This window comes from Alosa sapidissima, chromosome 19 (genome assembly GCF_018492685.1).
Source record: "Alosa sapidissima isolate fAloSap1 chromosome 19, fAloSap1.pri, whole genome shotgun sequence".
Classification (NCBI taxonomy): domain Eukaryota; kingdom Metazoa; phylum Chordata; class Actinopteri; order Clupeiformes; family Clupeidae; genus Alosa; species Alosa sapidissima.
Window position 1 is genome coordinate 10,037,239 of NC_055975.1, and position 21,572 is coordinate 10,058,810.

At 39.6% G+C, this 21,572-nt stretch overlaps 1 protein-coding gene and 1 non-coding gene across 4 annotated transcripts; one reads left to right on the plus strand and one right to left on the minus strand.

Moving 5' to 3' along the window:
• Positions 1-484: 484 nt before the first annotated feature.
• msh4 (mutS homolog 4) lies at positions 485-19,932 on the minus strand. 3 transcript variants are annotated; one of them, XM_042071997.1, is made up of 21 exons: positions 19,446-19,931; positions 19,039-19,143; positions 18,661-18,827; positions 18,188-18,298; positions 16,110-16,225; positions 15,131-15,304; positions 14,874-15,003; positions 13,679-13,721; positions 12,885-12,952; positions 11,475-11,549; positions 10,091-10,155; positions 8,076-8,245; positions 7,789-7,925; positions 6,853-6,956; positions 6,609-6,733; positions 6,064-6,264; positions 4,992-5,110; positions 4,523-4,651; positions 2,252-2,420; positions 1,879-1,967; positions 485-865 (listed from the first exon to the last, which is right to left on the minus strand). In XM_042071997.1, the coding sequence occupies exons 1-21, from the start codon at positions 19,645-19,647 to the stop codon at positions 671-673; spliced, it is 2,694 nt and encodes an 897-aa protein (XP_041927931.1). In that variant the 5' UTR covers positions 19,648-19,931; the 3' UTR covers positions 485-670. The 3 variants fall into 3 exon arrangements, with proteins under 3 accessions (XP_041927931.1, XP_041927932.1, XP_041927933.1); XM_042071999.1 differs by having other exon boundaries at positions 745-865; positions 1,855-1,967; positions 19,446-19,932; XM_042071998.1 differs by lacking the exon at positions 15,131-15,304 and having other exon boundaries at positions 19,446-19,932.
• Positions 5,417-5,607, plus strand: LOC121693800. The gene has a single exon (XR_006025578.1). It is a non-coding gene; the product is annotated as a U2 spliceosomal RNA (small nuclear RNA).
• Positions 19,933-21,572: the final 1,640 nt, after the last annotated feature.

Consider the following 21,572-nt stretch of genomic DNA (forward strand, 5'->3'; position numbering starts at 1 on the left):
GCCACATCCCCCACACACCACACCTTTACCTTGCATATTCATACTAGTAGGTCACTCCTTCTTTTGTGTGTAACTTTAAATATGGTAGACTGTTTCTGTATAGTCAGAGAATACTGAGAATCTGGTGAAATCCATAATGGGGTGAAACAAACATGTACTTCTCTCCCTTGAGGGCCACTGGCCCCTCATTAAAAAGAATAAATGCCTGGATCCTGATCTTGCACCGTCCTGATTGAGTCTTAAGAGAAATATGGTAGTAAAAATATACTATCACATGTATAAAGACAGCATTCAGAATGCCTGGGTGAAATGTCATCTTATTAGACATTGTGTGTGAGGTAATAATATCCCACACCACACTTCTTATATTTATGATGTTAATTGTCAAATTTTTGATTAAAATTGACATCTTCCTGGCATTCATTTCTGTGAGTATGTGGGTGTGAGAAATTGCACACAATCAGAAATCACATGTAGTCACTAATGCAATTTATAGAAATCTCTGAAAATAAAGAATTTATTTACCTTCTTTTTTTTTAAAGAATAAAAGGGATGAAGATGCGGGAATTTGTTTTGGTTTTACAAAAAGGATGTGGTACAATACTGTCCACATTTTGTTTCTTTGCTTTCTCAGACTCAGTCGCAGTCTTTCTCTCTCTCTCTTTCTCTCTCATTCTTCAGTATATATTACAGCAGTTTCTGAGGCTATTTGTAGCTCATCCTCATATTGTTTCTTGAGCCCCTGTACATAGAGTCGAAGGCTGTCTGGATCCAATTGAGAATTGCGTGCTGTCTGGATTAGACGCGTGGCAAGTTGGTAGACAGCTCGCTGACGAACAGTGTCAAGGTCACTGTGTTGTTTGGCCTAGGGAAGAATTTGACAACATGCTTAATGATCATCAATCACTTGTCTCAAGATTACTTATTATGAAAAAGAAGGAACAACAATCAGTATGCATATTAACAGGGACATTTCAGTAAAAAATATGGTGTAAAGACTGTAACAAGACCTTGAAAGAAGAGAGTCCTTTAAATGCATCCAAGTAAACGCAAATTAAACATTTACATTTATTCATTTAGCAGACACTTTTATCCAAAGCGACTTATTATGTCAATTATATTACAATGGCCACTGTCCCCGGAGCAAGTGCTTTGCTCAAGGGCACAATGGTGGAAGCCGGGTACTGAACCCACAACTTTTCAGTCTACTGCATGCTAGCCCAGCTCCGTATCCACTACACTACTACTGCATGCTAGCCCAGCTCCTTAACCACTACTCTACTACTGCATGCTAGCCCAGCTCCTTATCCACTACACTACTACTGCATGCTAGCCCAGCTAATTATCCACTACACTACTACTGCATGCTAGCCCAGCTAATTATCCACTACACTACTACTGCATGCTAGCCCAGCTCCTTATCCACTACACTACTCTACTGCATGCTAGCCCAGCTCCTGTGCCACTACACTACTACTGCATGCTAGCCCAGCTCCTTAACCACTACTCTTCCACTGTCCCCATCCTCTCTCATGCTGTCCAAGAGCAGGCTCCACAATATTAATGTGAATAAGAAAGCCTTTCATCAACGTCAATTTCTACCTCCCATGATGCTAATGTGTGTGTAGTTTATGCACAAAGATCTCATAAGTGGGGTGTGTGATCACAGGCTTCCTTCTCACAAAATTCAACAACGTTCCTAGTAGGAATATGTGGCCACTGACCCCTCATGTAAAACGCAAGGGATGTGAATTACGTTTTTTTTGCAGCAACAAATCATATGACCATTTGATACATATGACCGTAGGTGTGAAAGATGGCATACACAAAATATGTATGTGACGTGTACTTAACAGTTTGAAAGTGAAGTCAGCATACCCATAACTTCTGGTTCACTTTAGCAGCAATTGCTTTGGCTTGTTGAATTATGGTCCTTGGCAAAGCTGTCATTTCTGCTGCTCTAATACCTATGACACATACAAAAGAGAGACATTTAAAACCGAATCTAACATGTACAAAACAGGGCAGGCACTGAGCCCCCCACTTCTGTGACAGTTTCATTCATCTAGATGACGCCTATGAGACTGTGTGTGTGCGTGTGTGTGTGTGTACGTGTGTGTGTGTGTGTGTGTGTGTGTGTGTGTGTGTGTGTGTTTGTGTGTGTATGTGAGTGTGTGTGTATGTTTGTGTATGTGTGTGAGTGTGTGTGTGCCTGTACACGTGTGTGTACATGTGTGTGTGTGTGTGTTACCATAGTTCCTCTCCTCAGACTGCCCGCGGCTGAGCAGGTAGGTGTACAACACGCGCTCACTGCCCTCTGCATGGGTGTGCTGCACCTGCATGTGCTGGTTCTCCACATTCGGATACAGCGTCTGCAGCTGGCACAGTTCCAAGAAATGTGTGGCAAACAGGGTGAAAGCCTGCAATACATGAAGCCGCAAACTGTCAGCAAGCTGACTTTCAACATATTAATGTAATAATGTTGGTCATTAATGTATTTCAACGTATTCATGTAATAATGTCGGCTATTAATGTATTTCAACGTATTAATGTATTAATGTCGGCTATTAATGTATTTCAACGTATTAATGTTGGTTGCTTTGCTTGTTTCCACTTCTCGTTCTCTCTTCCTTCGATCTTTCTTTTTCAAAGCCTTTTTCATTTGCTCATATGTTGAGTAATATTTATTTGCCAGTGTACTCCTTCAGTTATGGCACATATTTATTACTCATTCAATATTTATAATATATCAGTACTAGACATTCTGCATAGTGGTGTGTAATGTGAAGTGTTATTAAACTGCTGCTGGTCAACGGAGGGGAGCGGAGTTTGCTTCTTTTTTCCTTTACTATATATTTTGTTGTTTTGATGTTTCAATAATTGTTCAACAACAATTGTATACTGAACTTGAATATTAATAGATGATCTGTTAAGTCTCTGTGGGTCAACTATCCAAGTAAAGCGTAACTGATTTTTCTGATGTAATCTTATCAATCAGATGCAGGAACGTCTGTCTGTCTGTGTGTGTGTCTGTCTGTTATTCGCATATCTCTCGAACCGATGGTCCGATTGATTTCACACTTGAACTGTGTTGCTACGGGCACGAGTAAGTGCAGTGCCAAGTTTGACGTTGTTTGGATAAGTAATGCAAAATATATCGGTAAAAGAAGCACACGTTGGCTTTCTCCGCTCTACTGTAGCCACTCCCCCTATCACACACCACACTGCTGAACCAGAGACAGAGCCGAGTTTTGACAGTACTGAATCAGGGCACAGCACAGATTAAGATGCAAGATGTTTGGATGATTATCATGGGTGACATTAACAATAAAGATTCCCTGTATGCAGTTTGCTTCCATAAAATATTTCCGCAGATTTTCAACAACACGCCAACAAACACGGGTATGCACGTGTTCTATGCACGGGTCTATTCAAAATGACGTAAAAATGATGTGCATTTAACTGACACTTCGAATAGCCCAGGTTACTTTGAACTTAAGACTTTGAATAAACAAATGACAATTCTGACTGCAAGGTCCCAAATTTAAATGAGCGATAGGATAATAGTGCTTTATTTAACGTTTCAGAATGCCCGTATAAGTGACATAAGCGACGTCACTTATGCTACCAAAGACCGTTTTTGAGTCATATCGTTGCAAATCTCATATGATGATGCATTTTTCTATAAAATGGTTTGTCTTCTATATATCATTAAGTTATTCAATAGGCTAAACATATAGCCTTACATCAAAGCTTTAGGCTTATGTCATTTCGATCAGCTACAGACAACAAGTGGCAGACAGAGCGTGATATCACTTATAGGCTACCAGAGATTGTTGAGATACGTCATCGTTGCAAATTTCAAATGATGATGCATCATTCCACAAAATGGTTTGTCTTCTCTATCAGGAAGTTATTCAATAAGCTTAACAATAAACATATAGCCTTAACTCAAAACAGCTGTTTAGCTGGATTATGTAATTTTGATCTGTAAAAATGTCACAGTGAAATTAGGACATAGTGGGCTACACAATTATTGGCATCCAAATAAATTACTTTCAGTATCAATTGAACAAATCCAGTGAAAATATAAATAAATGTATATGGCATGACACAAACGCTGTATTGTAATTTCACCTATTTTTAAATTTAATGCCATTTTGGTCCTAAAATCCTCCTTGAATCCACACTTCTGCTTGGATCAGAATAAGGCAACATTTGCTATATCCCTGATGTCCCCAAAGTGAGTGTTTGCAAAAGAAAGCAAATACTGACAGACTGATTACCACGTAATGGACACAATAGAGCTCAAAGGAAAACTAAGGCAATTTTTCACATACATCTCTGTTTGTTGAGGTCACTGAGTACTGTCAGTACGGAAAAAAAAAAAACTACTGTATGCTACCTAGCTCGAGTTGCTGCAGTCATCAGCTAGAGTAGCAAGGCAGCTACAGTGCTACACTCTGGGGGCATGATTTTAAAACCTTTAGTGTTTAATGCAATTAATCTTTGAGACTGGCACCTTCATGTTCAGCAGGAATTCACAGATCGCATGACAGATTCCAACACCTTCCTCTGCACTAGTGCCCCGCCCCAACTCATCAATAATGATGAGCGAACGATGACTCACGTTGTGGATTATATACGCAACCTGAAAGCACATGCAATTGAAAAGACTGAAAAATGTAATCACAGATAGCTTACAGATAGCATACAGTGACAATTTCAATCATATGGATTCATGAGAATAATGAAGGAAGTGGTCAGAAATGGGGAACAAACTAAAAATGTTAAACCACAGCTCATCACAGTCTCATCCGAAGGCTAATGCCAGATAGCCTATACCCTTTGAATGTACTGGCCATTTTCCAATTCATGCAATTGTCTTATACTAAAACTAAAATAGGCCTACCCGTCAAGCGAAGTAACTACATCAAATTAATATTCTTTTTTATTTAATAATATGGTATTTACCATTTTAACCAACATACCTCTTTCATCTCCACCATAAATGTGGAAGAGTTTGTCTCAAGATCGTCATCAACTCCAATTCTTGTGAAGATCTGGTCCGCAATGCGAAATGAAGCATACTCAGCAGGTACAAATGAACCTAAAAGAAACACGCACACACATTACATACATTATACACGCATACATTACACGCACACACATTCATACATTATATACAAATTAATGATCAATTATGAATTGTTATGGGGAAAATTGTGTATTAGTGGTTTTAAAAGCAGCACTAAACAAGATTTGCTCTCGGGGTCCCTAAAATAAACAAACCAAACATGCGTCTTTTGCAACAAAGTATGAACATAACTCCGATATAATATAGAGGGAATGCACCAACAGCAGTCAGCAGTTCAATATGGTGGGCCACATGTAGCCTATCATTCTTTTTGTACAAATCGCTTCTTGGCCTTTTGGGTAAGATCAAATGTAGGATATGTTCTTATCAGTTTAATATCTGATACGTCCTCTACCCGAGGACCATATATTAATCTGATTTTTGGAACAGGGAGACGGAGAAGGGGCTTACTCCGTCCGCTCCATGCATCGACCCGGTATTGCAGTGACTCCAGGAAGGGTGCACATCACTGCTCCGGGTTAGTGTGTGCTTCACTCCACTGTGTGTTCCCTGTATGCTCTGTGTGTTCACTAATTCACAGATGGGATAAATGCGAGACCAAATTCCTTGTATACGCAAGTACAGCCCCGGGGTGGGTAATCGGGAGAATCGGGAGAATTCCCGGTAGGCCGCTTCACTGCCGTTTCTCTACCTTACTCAATCTACCCCTTTGTTTATGCATATGTACACACAATCTATGTATCCTAAACACTTCCCACGTTGGCCTTATGCCGATGGGGCACCCTCTTTTAGCTGGGATCTGCTCCAGGTTCCTGTTAAAGGAATGTATCTTTCTGCCTACTTGAGTGGGTTTAAGATGAGACAGAAGTTCTGAATTGCATAGATTATTTCATACAAACCTTTACTTATTATAATAACACTGAACATTCACACACACAATTACTTAGTAAAAATTAAGCACTAACCGAGCTGAGCCATAATCTGGCAGAGAGCTACTTGCTTCAAGTAAGTGGATTTGCCACTCATGTTGGGGCCTGTGAGGATGATGAAGTTGCTGCCCTCAGAGATGTAGCTGTTATTGGAGACAGGCTGCTGTCCAGCAATATGCTCCAGAATGGGGTGGCGGCCATGCTTGATAGCAAGAGTGTCAGTAAACTCAGGGCGCACTAGAAGTGGGTTTTTGTTACAGAGTATACAATTAACATCGATACAAACCATTACAACATATACAAGCATTTGCAACTTTAAATTAGAAAAGAATATGTTTATCTACCAGTATTTTTGAAAGGCATGTCTAAATACACATACATGTGGTAAATGTATGTGTATTTTGCACTTTCAAGGTGCAAAAACTATTGTAATTCGCTAAAGAAACTCCACCTTGTCCTTAATTTTCCTAATAATAAGACCCATATCAGCTGTTTGCTTTTAATATTAAACAATAAACAATATTGCCATTCCATTGTTTTCTTCTATGAAGTGTATACACAGGTTTTGCCAGGACACATACCGTACTTAGAGACTGTGCACGCATTAGCTAGAGACAGCAGCATGTCCAGCATGGACACGGCATCAGACAGCTTGTACAAGCAGTGAATGTGATCAGTCACAACAGTCAACAACTTACACACCACCCTAAGAGAAAGAGAAAGTGAGAAAGTAAAATACAAAACAAAAAAACATGAAAAATCTCTTGAGGAGAGTTACATAAGACATTATCTGTGTGGTACTCTTATTACTGGTATGATACTCACACGTAAGACATATGGTAGATCTCACGTAAGGCCTCATCACAGCGATCGTTCATTCGTATCAGATCTGCTGTTGTGAAGCTATAGTTGCTCTTGTACTTTGTAACCTGTCATTGTTGCATAAAATGGAGGCATGTGATCCAACTATGGGTGACTTCATTTTTCATGTCACTACACAAAAGTGATAAGATCAGAGTTCCTGAATGGTCTGAAGGTGTACTGATCATTAAGCATAGGATAAAGGAGTAGTGAAAATATACAATTTATTCACGCCAGGATGGGCAGGTAGGTAGGTATTGGGGTTTTTTGGGGTGACCCCCCCCCCCCTCTATGCTCTACGCAGGGCACTGGGCAATCCACTTCCTGTTTGCACTGTACACAGTAGGCTATGACAGAAAATTACAGATTACTAGCCTGTCAGTTTTAATATAGTAGGCTATTTCTTATTGAACAACATAGCTAAAGTTATCTAACCAGTTCAGTAACATCAGTAGGCTATGACAGAAAATGACAGATTACTAGCCTGTCAGATTTAATATAGTAGGCTATTTCTTATTGAACAACACAGCCAAATTTATCTAACCAGTTCAGTAACATCAGTAGGCTATGACAGGAGGAAGAGTTGTGCATGCTGGAGGAGAAGTCGTGCATAGAGCCTATTTGTTCTATTGTGCCAAGTGACTCGCAGTCTCTTCTCTTTTCATTCATTTTACTACAGAGCAGTCAAAGTATGATTAATATGGTGCTAATATATATATTCTTTTAAAAACGTATGGGTAGTTTGAAAAGGAAAACTATATTGCTCTGTCACAACAGAAAGTTATAGTAGGCAGAAAAGACAGTGAAAATTGTGTCGGGGCTAATTTGAGTCGGCCCAGTTATGTTAAACAAACATATTTGTATGGATGGCCTTAATTAGCAATTGAGTAATAGTCTGACCTTTATGAATTCTGTGGGCATCTGTCCTCCTGGCAAAGCCACACCCTCCAGCCTCATCTGGATGTAGAATCCTCGGGCTGTGCTGAAGCTGGTCCGCAAGGGCAGGCTGTACTTCTCTCCCACCTGATCCACTAATCCTGTGCATTAACAGCAAATACATCTGAATTAACACCATCTGAATTCATTTGTAAAAGGTTTACTACTGTTAAATGGTGGTCATTTTAATTATTATTATTTTTCTTTTTACAAACATTTAATATAACTGCTTAAAAAAAGTTAAAAATCACCTGCGATGTCATCAACAATTTCAGTGTATGCTCTTCGGGCAATATCCAAGAATTCATTAATGTTAGGCCGTACAGCATAGCACTTTTGTGTGCGCATGTTCAGACTGCCATTCATGTAGTTGACGTCATCATTGATCACCGTCTTGACCTGCTCCAGAATGAGTTCAAATCTGAGACATCAAAAACAAGGTGATGTGAGTGAAGTCACGTCTTAAATTAATTTCTTTGTACATCAGTGACTAAGTCTTTTTGTCTAACCCCCTCATACTACTGAAAGAAGGATTTGTTCAATGTGCCTGAGTGAAATGTGCACTTTGCATTTAAATATAGAAAGAGACTCTAAATCTAAAAAAACATTTGGGGTTGTATTTTGGACACCAGCGCATGGCGTAAAACTCGTTTTTCACCCACGCAAAGTTTAATTCGGTATTTTGCACGTTTATTTTTTAGACATTGCGCCCAGGGGTGTGGCAATTAACAACCTAGGGAGGGGCCTGGCGCGTTGTCTAAAAATCGCTATCGTACACCACCTAAACCTGGTCAGAAGTCAATGGCGAGTTGGCACACCAGCGCACGTCCATGCAAAGCATTACAAATTGCACGATTACAATAGGAAACATAATTAGAATAAAGATATTACAAAATACTGTACATCTCATGATGAGTAGTTATTCACCATCATTTGCAAATTGGTAATGACGGTTAAAAGTGATTAGGGGAGAGGCGAGAGACACGTATGGAGCACAGCTGAAGACGCAATGTCACGAGATATAAGCAACTCCTCTGCAGGATAAATGTTGTTTTATTCAGTCATTTGAGCAATAGGGTAAGTGTTGCTTTTTCCAGTCTATGTTTTCGGTGGTAACCCATTGTCAGTCAATAGTAAAAATAACTGCATATAACTGTCTTGTCGTTGACTGACTCCTTGGTGAAGTTAGTTTCACTTTGCCAATGAGTTCAAATAATAGACGAGTGCAAATGCGTGAAGGCTATGCTAGGTTTTAGTAAAGCATGGTTTAAGAATGACTATTCCATACGGTCTCGCAAGCAGCCTCCTTCAAATGCGCCGTTGAATGCCAAAATACCGATGCATTTATTTGACATATCGCGCGTTGCGCCGTTAAAGGGAATGACAGATGTCATTCTCATTGGTTTAAAATGATGTCACGCCCCAAACACACCCATATGACTGATTAAAAAACCTAGGAACATCTTGTTGCGCCATGCGCTCCACGTTTGATAACGAAACCCCTCCCAATGTGAACTGGACATCCTACTAAAATTGAATAGACTTTTGACGAGTGACGATGCACTTTAGAATGTCATGATAGGGCGGGCCCTTGTACATTTATCTTCATGTGCCATTGAGGGAGTGAGATGATACAGATATGGGGCCCTATTTTAATGATCTAAAACGTATGGTGTGTCCAAATCCACTTTCACTAATTTGACGGAAGAATAAATTATCAGACACCAGGTGCATGGTTCAAAAGCGTTGTACTTACATTAATTAATTAATTAATCATAACAAACACCTTCACAGAATATGCCTCTCAGAATATGTGTCTGTAGCCCAAGTTTTATTTTGTGAATTTGTATTTTGTTGAGTAAAGCCTTCTCTAATCAGTTATGAAACCTCCTTCTCAAAAAACCTACCAAGATAGCAAATCAGTGGGGAGCACATGGTGAGGAATCCATAAATATATGGCAACAAGATCACTATTTCTAAACTGTTTCCTCAAGAGTGATTTTTTTACATACAGTATGAATGCAAATAATGATGCTCTATGATAAAAGATCTTACTGATATTAGATAACTTAAAATTTGATATTGTCAGCTTCCTAAAATAATGGCATAAGTCTTTTTCAATTCAATTCAACTCAATTCAATTTTTGGTTAACTTTTTTGTGTTTTCTGAAAAACCTATTTTAGTTAAAATTTGATGATAATGATATTCTTCATATGATATTGTTAAAAATTTGAAGTTGAGATAAAATCACACATGCCCTCTCACCTGTTATCTTCCAGCATAGCAGAATAAGCAGCGAGCAGTGCTGTTTTGCAGTTCTTTAGGACCGCCTGTTCAAATCATTAACATTTATATATTTTACACAGCAGATGTCACATACAGTAATATGCAATACACACACTGCAAAAAATAAAATCTAACCGAATGTTATTAATCTCATATTAAGATCAGAAAATCTATTTGGTGTTGTTTTTTAGTATAAAGAGACTTACCTACCTTACCTTACCTCTCTCAGATGATAATTTTAATTTCATTTAATAAGAGTTTGACTTATGTTAAGGAGTCTTATCAAGACAAATTTGTTCAACGCATTGGCAGCCAAATTCAGGATTGAAACGTCTTAAAATTAGATTAGTGATTTCACGCGTAAGTCTCTGTATACTGAAAACAATAACAACTAAATTTTTTGATCTTGTTATGAGATTCATAAAACTTGGTTAGATTTTATTAGATGAGCAGTTTTTGCAGTGTATACATTAGCAAAGTTAGGTATGAAGCACTACATGGATATTCACCACAACATTTTTACTCTATACAAGCTGGAACAACTGCTGCTAATGTTAATCAACATTAACATTTTAAGACAGATTTAGGGCCCTTATCTAAGTGGCAAAATCTAAAAAAAATTTTTTTTTTTAAATATAGGGCAAAATCTCTTTGCCAATTTAATACCATGAGCAAAGTCCTAAACCTAAACATTGGTGGATCAGCTCAATGCTTCCAAACGGCACACAATAGCCTTAGTTATTACACGGCTCTTCACAAGGCAAGTAGAACGCTCCATTGACTTGAATGGGATTTCCCAAAGTTCTAGCAGTCATTATTTTTGAGGAAAGGACTTCTGAAAAAAATAAGGACCGCTGTCAATTGCAACGGAGTTTGTGCTTCTAATTCAGGTCTTTCATATCACTACTCAAGGACTGGAACTTCATTTAAAAGTGAAAGCAGACGGTTAATCAGCTGTGTTCTAAAGAATGTTTGATTCAATCAGCGTGTGTTGTTGCGAGCAGCAAATGCCACGATGAAGGGTAACAAATAGGCTAGGCTATGTAGGCTAAAGTCATATCATGGGGAGTTTATTATTTCGTTTTGGCAAGTAGGCCTGTAATAAGCGGGATAATGTATAGAACGCCGCTGCGCGTCGGGGTCCGGTTCGCCCTGTCGGGACTTATTTTCCCAATAATGACCGGCGTTCTATACATTATCCCTTACTTCACGCATGAGACACTGTGCTCTTTGAGGGACTTTGCACTTCGACTTTGCTCATCATTTATGGCCCTTATGATATGATACGGTGTCTGTATCTGTGCACGAATCATATTGAACAGCATTCAGCAGTGTCTGTATCTGCACAAGTTGGCCCTCTTACCCTCAGAGGTGGTACTAGTTCCAGGGTGTGTTTTAACTGAATTACATGGGTGATCTTGGCCTCAGCTACCTGGACCTAAAACAGGATAAAACATCAACCAACATCATTACATATATTAACACATTAATTACACATTAACCTGGAGAACCTCATACAAAGACATTTCAACAATTCATAGGATCCTGTTGACGTTTTCCCTAAAAAGTTGTTTCATAGGCCCCAGCTGTGGCGCAACTGGCTGGGGCACCTGCACGCCGGCGACCCGGGTTCAATTCCCGCCCCGTGGTCCTTTCCAGATCCCACCCCGACTCTCTCTCCCATTCGCTTCCTGTCAGTCTCCAGTGTACTATCGTTAAAGGCATAAAAAGCCCAAAAAAATATACTTGAAAAAGTTGTTTTATAGCATGATTGTGGGAGACTAATTGCACAGAAAGTAAGGCATTGTTGAAGGGGAAACGATTGGAGGACCAGTATGTAGGAAATAATGGAAAATAAATTGTAACCATTCCAAAAATTATCACCATATGTCATCAGAGAGTAAGGAAACACGATGAATTGAAGTAATGGCTTATTTGCCGACATTACTATAAACCGTAAACCCCCGTAAAACCAGTGAAAAAAAATGAGTTATGGGGCGGAATCTCTTGGAATTTTCGTTTATGTTTTGAATGATTAATTCTAGAATAGCGTATTAATAATGGACTGGCGCGTCCTCCCATTTGGGTTGCCAAATTAGCAAAGGCCAACTGTCAACAACTGTCAGTTGTAGTCATGAACGAGTAGCCTACAAGAGGCAGGCAAATTACCAAAATTAAAACAAGAAACCAATTAAGTGGACATCGGAGGAGCTTCCTGAGATGGCGACGTCTTCGTTAAACGAAGAATATAAAGTATGACGCAGAGCTGGCCATATTTCTCCACAACAGCCTAGGCTTAACTTCATCTGCATCGCTAACTTCAGCTAAATATGTTACGTTGGTTAGAGAGGTATTTTTTGTTTTCACTGTTTCCGTAATGTGTAGCTGGGTCATGGTTGGAGAAACGTTTAAGCAGCTGCAGGTCAACTAACGTTAACTAAGTCTGCATTAGCCTACATCTGGCAACCCAGAAGAGGCTCGCGTCTAGGTAGTCTTGAGAACGTTCACCAGTGTTTTGATTTTGGCCTACAGAACGTTCGGTAATAATCCTACAAATTGCTCCTTTAAGGGTACCATCATTTTTGCCCATGCCATTTTCATTTGTTTTATCATCTAAAATATTCTGTGATGCATGCAAGTCATTACATCATGAGGCTGTAGACCCAACTCCCATCACCATCCAAAATATTGTGTATAGCTTCACATACAGTAAAAGCATCATACCTAAACAATAAATAGTGTATAGAAGCTCACACCAACTCCAGCACCTTACCGTCTCCTGTTTTGGAATCTGGATGAGGACAGACAGCAGCTGATCTATATCCAGAAAATGTGAGATGGCTGCGAAAAGACAGAATTGTATTAGGTAGTTGCACAATCACAGTGCATAGAAAATAAATGTCCTGTCATCTGAATTACTACATTTGCAAACACTACATTGGCTTTTGTGAATTGTGGTAAACTTGATTGTCACAATGGAAATTGAGCAGCTTAGACGATTTTGTAAAATGGCTGCAGTTGGGGAATACTCTGATAATAATGCGCTGTATTGTAGCTCCCTCTGTTGTTATTACTAATAATGAGGCGGAGCAGGGAGTCATATGTTATTGTTCCCACTATGTGTTCAATAACGGGTACACTACTTTTGTATACAAATTTTCCACTTTACCACCATCAAACCACCGCCAGACCCTCACACTTCCTCTACTATGCTTTGGCAGATGAAGTCAAACAATCCTCCAGCATTTCTTCTGCATCTCACAAATGAAATCTTAGATTTGTCTATCCATAATTCTTTTTTAAATTACAGTGATTTTAAAACAGCTAAGAGGCTGAAAAGTTGTAGCACCTACCATAACATTTGACGATAGATGAGTCATTGAGGATGGAAACGTCATAGGGTTAGCATGGAAAACTACAGACTTTCTAGCTGACTAAACATGTAATCATCTGAACTAATAACAATAACATTGCCTCAACTAAAAAATAATATTGCTCCAAGTAGGACTGTTTTGTACAGCCAAAGTCTAAGACAGAGTTCAAGTCTTCACAAACAGGGCATCTTACCATTTTTCAGGCCAAAAAAGAGCTCCTCGTCTTCTAGGAATTCCTGCAGAGGATAAAGCAACGAGTAAGAGTGTTTAATATATTGTCCACAAACGAGTCCGAGGAAAAAAAAACAGATCCTAAGTAAGTTTAGTAAACAGGTTTCAAGTTTTTGTAGAACCATGTGCATTAAATTACGTCTTTCCCATTCACTAAAATACTATTCATGACAAGGAATGAAACAACAGAGAAACACCACAAAATGCCACAGAAGGTCTTTTTTTTTTTTTAAAGTAGCCGTCAAATGGTAACTCTTCCCATTACTGCAGTATAGGGTTTCAACATTTTCTTTTCCGTCTGGAAAAACCCTTTGTTATTTCTCTCAGATAACGCTGAACCTCAATCACAGCAACATGGAAAACATAACCCATCATCCCTGTTCCAAAAAAAAACACTAATCACAGTTAAACCCCTACAGGCCTGTAGCTCTGACCTCCAGCATAATGAAATGCCTTGAGAATCTGGTCCAAAACATCACGTCCAACATTTCTCACCATTCCTGGATCTCTTTCAGTTTGCATACAGACAAAGGAGGGGCACACAGGATGCATTGGCCTCTCTCTCTCTCCTCTACACAGCCTACTACAACACCTGTACACAGCCTACTACAACACCTGGACATAGCATACTGCAACACCTGTACACAGCCTACTACAAGACCTGGCCTACTGGTTAGCACTTCGGACCTGTAACCAGAGAGTTGCCGGTTCGAACCCCGACCAGTAGGCACGGCTGAAGTGCCCTTGAGCAAGGCACCTAACCCCTCACTGCGTGTCAGAATGATCCTACACCTCCAATTTTGTGCAGTTTTTACCCTGCCAGCCAGAGACACCTGCGATTACAACACCTAATTTTTGTTTTTTCCTTTTTAACTAGGTGGCGCATACATGTACTGCGATGCAATATGTAAGCTTCTTGGGCTTCCATTGCTATGTGATATTCCTCACGGCCATGACTGTGCACCGCTGTGCAAGGGCTGTGGTGGGCAGGTCTTTGGGACCATATTGTGACGTTTCACATTCCTGGACTTTACGGTTTTTGCTGCACAACCACTTTTAGCTGCACTGCTTGGACCCCTAATTAATGAACCTTCAGACGGTACATGAGGTGATTTCTCGTGGATGAGATAAGAACTATAATAAATAGGCTGTCAGACCTGTAAGGTGTCTAGACGGATATTGATGGTATCCACATCCACGAGAGGCTCCAGAATGTTGGATCGAAGTCGTCGCTCCCCTCCTGGTGTTTTAGTGTAGTTCAGCACACCCAGCAAACAATGGTTGCTCCTTAACAAACAGACAGACATCTTAAGACATGTTCATATCTGCTGGCGTTGTTGGTGTTAAAGGCATTAGGCAGTTGCCAGTGTTAGTTTTAAACAAAAAAGCAATCCCACTTCAAGGTGCAACCAACCGGTGATCTCTGTTGTTGACCACCAACTCCAGGTTGCTAGCAGAGGCTGAGTCTATCATAGCTGTCTGGTCGCTGCCTTGGAAACTCACTTTTAGGGATCGTGGGGCATAAATGGAATTTTGAACGAATTCAAAGTACTTAAGAAGAGCAGCCGATGCAGCAAGACAGTAGTATCTTGGAAAGATAAGATATAAATTACACAAACATTACACATTACATTAAATCAGCAAACTTTAGATATAAATACTCAGTTTTTCATTGACTACTCCCTCAAAGATGACTCCCTGAGATGACTTGTCCAAAGAAACTACTTAACTCTGTGCTAATAAATTTCTATATTAACAGAGCCCTTTTTCTGCCAAGCATAATAGTTTCAATTTCACATGTCTCATGGCACTTTACAGAGTGTTAGACAATCAGAGAAAAGAAAAGAAAAGAAAAGAAGGCCCATGGGTAACAGGGGCGAGGAAATTAGTTTCCAAATAGTTGACCAAAATCCAGGTCACAGTGACATATTACATGGTTAGCACTTCGGACCTGTAACCGGAGGGTCGAACCATGACCAGTAGGCACGGCTGAAGTGCCCTTGAGCAAGGCACCTAACCCCTCACTGCTCCCTGAGCGCCGCTGTTGATGCAGGCAGCTCACTGCGCTGGGATTAGTGTGTGCTTCACCTCATTGTGTGTACAGAGAGGTGAAGCACACACTAATCTCTAATGCAGAGACCAAATTTCCCTCACGGGATCAAAAGAGTATATATACTTACTTATACTATACTTATACTGACTGATGTGAGTAAATAGCACACATCAATTAGAGGAGAAATTGCATACATGCTGGCAACCATCCCACCAACCCTATGTGGCTACGCAGTGCTAGCAGCGTAATAAAATTGTGCTACTTGTCTGATGGATCCAAAAAGTTAAAAACTCTGAAAAATGTGTGTGTGTGTGTGTCCGGTTTAGACAGGGTAACTTACTTAGTTTGAACTTCCATGAAAACTGTGCTTATTTCTGGAGCACTAAGTTGCTGGATGTACTCAAAACCTTTTCGCTCATTGAAATATTTTCTCTGTACGGTGGTAAGAGTCACATTCTGGACAACAGTGGAGACAAAATCGATCAAGAAGTATTTTTGACAATCTCTTACTGTACACACAGCCGCCAACTTTTTACCGGAAGTAATTAAATTTCAATGAAAGCTGGCTTCTCTCGGCAGCGAGAAGCTGCAACTCCGTCAGCATCGCGAATTGGGAGTTTTGAACAACCAGAGCGTCAAGCAGTAATATAAGTTGAAACTTTATGGAAATGAGCTATAACACGGTTCAGACCTACCCTGGAAACCCAGAGTTCTCGCGAGAGCACAATTTGAATTTGCTCAGCAGTCACTCTGGCAATGTAATGATGCTCATTACCCATGCCATTGGAGCCAAGCTGCACCAATTACATCAGTGTTTCTGATATAGGCAGGCCAGAGGCGAGCTAAACAGACGACGACAGCCCTGCTACGTCAAAGTCCGAAATCAATCAGCAAACATTGGTCGTAGTGTTATCCAATAGAGTGCAACAGTCCCGCCCCTTCTCAGAGAGAGCTAAGTTTCCCATTAATTTCTCAAATCTACATCTGGAAAAATCCGTATAGTTTCAGACCATGCCTTAGGCTAACCAGCTACGACGTGTCTCATAATCATACAACATATCATTTCGAGCAAAAAAACTAACACATAAACGAAAAAAGGCAAAGGTACAAGACTGTGTACATATTTTAATTTCCAAGGAACTACTCATCCCATGAGCCTTTTCAAACTAACATATTTCGAACATTTGCAGCCTAACGATAGTTTAACATGCTTCTATTTTAATCTCACACAAGAAAATAACTTCATACCGTTTCCATTGAGTAAATTCAACTTTCAAGTTGAGAAAAACAGCTTGTAATCCAGCTGTCAATGGAGAAATTCTATTGAATTCTTACTTCCGGAATCGGCATTGGGCGGGACTGTTGCGGTCTATTGCGTGCAGTGATATTTTCAAATGCATGCTTGGTGCCGCCCCTCGAGTTGGGCCATTTTCATTACTCATAGCCAGACCCTAATTCTTTCTAGATTTGGGTCTGGATTTCCAGGCTAGTTCAGACCGCCAACCAATTCAAAGTGAGGTGTACACAGTTGAGAATACAAAACCTATGTTCAGTTCATTCAAAACATCTGTTCCATTTAGTGTTTGTACTAACGAAAATGAGAGGCCAAGTTAGTGTTTTTAGAAAGGTCTATATGAGTGATATAGAGAATCAATAAAATTAACATGGTGTCCGAAGTGTTTTTTATAGGCTGAATAATGTTACATGAGTAAGTTATGTATAGTAGCGACAGTAGCGATATACTGGCTATACTTTCCAAGGTATAGTAGTTGCCAGATGCTCTCAATGACCATCATTCAAAATTGAGGCAAGCCCAATTTCATATTTGTATCGCTACTTGATAAAGTAATGTTTAATATCAAATTAAGTTAATTTGTGTAGGGGTACGTTATCCCAACGGTTCTTTTAAAATGTAACATATAACTGAACATTTCAGCAGGCCTCTGGAATACCTAGGTTCAAGCATCCAAAACGGGACTGCCAGAGCGTGTTTTGCAGCAAGTCGGTGGCAGTGTGTACATACAGTTACAATGACCATATCATTTAAAGCAACACTGTGCAATAATTGGCCACTTTTTCAGATATGGTTTATCATGCAACTACTTGGTATCATCTACAATTTTTTTTTGATGGTATATGGTCATGTGAAGGACAGATAAACACTTGTCATTCCTACCAGCCATCCTGGATATGCACCGCAAAAAAGAAAGAAAGCATTTCATAGTACAACATTGACAACAAGCTTCTACAAGTGTGTCAATAAGACTCTTGGTGATATTTGCAAGGTTTTGCATGCTAGGTCGCTACTAGCTCACCAGTTTTAGACTTAAACTTGCAAAATCTAAATATAAAATCATATGTCAGGTATGAGGGTAATTAAGCAAGGTTATGTTTGTGTAGAGGAGCAGCTGTATATACCTGAAAGTTTTCTGTGATTAGGTTATAGAGCTTTGTACCCTTGCCCTTTTCACTGACTGTGTCTGGCATCAAAATCTCCAAAGGCATCAAGATGTGGAGTTTGGTTACCACCTGTAATAGAAAGGCAGTGAGGACTTATACTCAACACATTTACCACACTTTTGTCCAGTCCCAGGACACCAGAATGCCCCTTAGTAATAGCAATAATTTAGCAAATTAAAGAACTGCGAGGAATGCAAATATCAATGGCTTTATCCTTTATCTTTTGGGGTTATATGATGGAGCATTAAATTAATTAACAGCTCTAATGTCAGTTGCATGGATGGAGTATATCCGCACTTGTGAAGCCCAGTGTGCTGCTAACCATTTGCACAAAATTGTATCAGTAGCAGCAATGAACATGTGAAAATAAATGCATTGTAATATGATGAATTTCATTCACTTATAAATATAGGTTTTACTTATGAACACACCTTTGCATAGGTACCAGTGTCTGCAAACTGTGATAGTATAAGTTCCGGACATTTCAGGTTAAGGCTTGCCATGCCAATTTCACCCCTGGCCAACCCCCGCCCTTCCACCACAGCAACTATCACTGACACAGCATTGGTTGATGTTGCAGAGGAGCCAGTTGTCACTGCTATGAGACAAATAAACAAGAGAAAATTACTCAGAGAAAGCCAAAGCAAGAACCATATTTTCACACCATGAAAAAGCAGTAACAGCACAGACTCAGAGGATGCAAATATCACCATGGCAATTCCAAGGTGCAACACATTTATCTGCTAACTCATTTTGGAAAGATTTTGCAAATATTTTTGATAGGAGCTTAATTAAACAAATAAGCTTACTTGTGTGGTCTGTCTGAGGCGTGGACGCTCTTGGTGTTCTTTTCAACCTTGGAGTCCTTGAAATTCGGTTGAAAGATCTGAAACTATTGTTCAACTGACCAGATGCTGTTACAAAGAAACATTGTTTACTGACTGCTCATTATCTATAACCAGAGAATGACAGTAATTCACCTGAAGGTCACTTGTGAACAATAATTTGTTGTGCAACTTTTTCACTCTTCACATTTCACTGCCCCAAAAAATCCAAAAAGTGCATATCCGTATGTTAATGACTAAATCTAACATTATACAGTCAATGGGGGTTATGTCTGTCAAAAATTGCTAAGGTAGGTGGCGGCGAACTTTGAAGCACAAGTTAGCTGTGATGCTAACTAAAGTTAGCTAAGCAAGCAGTAAAAACTACTTACTGTTATTTGCATCTGTCTGTGGAGTGTCTGCCTCTGATGTTGAAAGAGGACATGACCTCTTGGCGTATGGGCCGAGAAGGTATGGAGTTGACTGTCCTTCAGAAGAAAGAAATGAACTTGATGGTCCAGTTGATTTTACATTGAAATGGGTAATGTTAGCATTACTTGCAGCGCTAAGGCTGTTCTCTGATGTTGCGGCCATATCTTCTTTTTTTTCTAAAACCGGGATCTAATGTTAAATACTTGTAAATAAACAAAACTAAGCGATGACACCTGTTTCTCTCAGGTTAAACTATTAAAGTTCGCAATGTCTGATTAACCTTATTCCATAACGTTAACTCAAAAGTCAGATCTGACTAATAGACATTCTCTGCTAATAATCACTTCTGTGGTAGACACAATTCTGTCGCGCGCAACTTGCGCTAGGCTACTGAAAGATGTTCTGCCGCTAGGGTGCGTCTAGGCTAGGTGTGTGACTCGGAGGGATAGAGTGGCCACCATAGCGTGACCTTGTCCACTGCCAAAGCGGGTAAATTATATCAGAATATTGAGGGCGAATTTGATTGGTAACAAATATATTTTAAACGTCAGTAAGTGGAAACTGCTACCACTCTGGAGCATGGGCTGTCTACAGACGGCATTTTGCCGATGTGTCGAGATGTTTGATCTATGTGACAAAAATGTTTTAGCTTAGAAATCGCGTATCATGGTTACTGTATTAGTATGCAGTTCATCTTTAGTCAGTTCATAAACAGCTCCCCCGATATAAAAAAAATCAGATTTGCAGATATTGGTCCACTGGTGGGCTATCAGTGGTGAGCCACTTCTGGTCCACTAATGTTACCATCATCACTTCTAATTGAACTTGTTGTGAATATTAAGAGAATACATGAAATGCTATTAAAATGCAGGAGGATGAAGTAGGCCTATTACTGAATAAATAAAAAAAAAGATTGCATCAGTGGCAGAATGCTTGGGCATTTGATTTGTTGACAAACTGCCAGTGGACCATCAGGAAACTGTTTTTTTGTTGGTGTTGTGGGGGGGGGGGGGGGGCGTGATTAGGACCCCCTAGGGCAGGGGTTCCAATACCACTAGGTTCTGGCCAAGGACCCCCTTGATGTTTTATTAATTAAACCCATTGACAATACTACGGCAAATGTAAAAATACATTAAGCTAATATAATAATTATTTTAGCCACAACCACATCGCGATGGAGCATACAGTGTGTAAAAAAATTATTTGGGGCTTTCTGCTATATGAGAGCCATCACTCTATTATTCCCAGTCATTATCATGGGAAATATGTTCAGATATGTGTCACATTATTATAATGGCATTGTATAACAACCCTCATAGTATATTTTAAATGTTTCAAATGTATTTATTTATTGCTTTTATTTTCCCCTCCAACTTGCTGAGGCCCCCCTGGCACCCCCTCGCGGACCCGGCCCCCACTTTGAAAACCACTGCCCTAGGGGTTACAGACCTTTTGTTGAAGATCTGTGGCCTAGTATACTGATTTTTTTATTTGGACCTATCACAGAGAAAAACAATCGTAATCTCAATTCCATTTCTTGACACTCACAATTGTAGTGGTAACACAATAACAGGAGTGGACAGTAAAACATCTTTGGATAAATCTTAGACTTTGGAGCTACATACCAGAATTAAATGCAATATGTTCTTATCTTTAAAGGTGGAATATAGATACACTTAAGTATTGAGTTTTGTTTGATACTATACTGATTCTCAAAAACTCCTTCATTTTTTAACTGATATCCTGTGTTAATTTCAGACAGCACAACAAGCAGCAGTATGATATTGGATACTGGCAGGGACTGGGACAAATGCAATGTTTTAGCATAGTGGTATGTCTCTTATACTATATAACAGACAGTTTTTTTCTATAATTAGACAGAACATTGCAAATCACCTATATTTAATCATAAGTTATTGATTCATAATAGTTATGATTCATAACCCCTTCACCACGATACATACCGTAACACTAGATTCTTGCCAATACACAACCTTACTCATCCTGAAGCAGGGCTGTAAAGTAATTTGTTTTGCTCATAGCACTGGTGGCTAGAGGCTGATGGTTTTGAAGCTGCAAAATGTCTA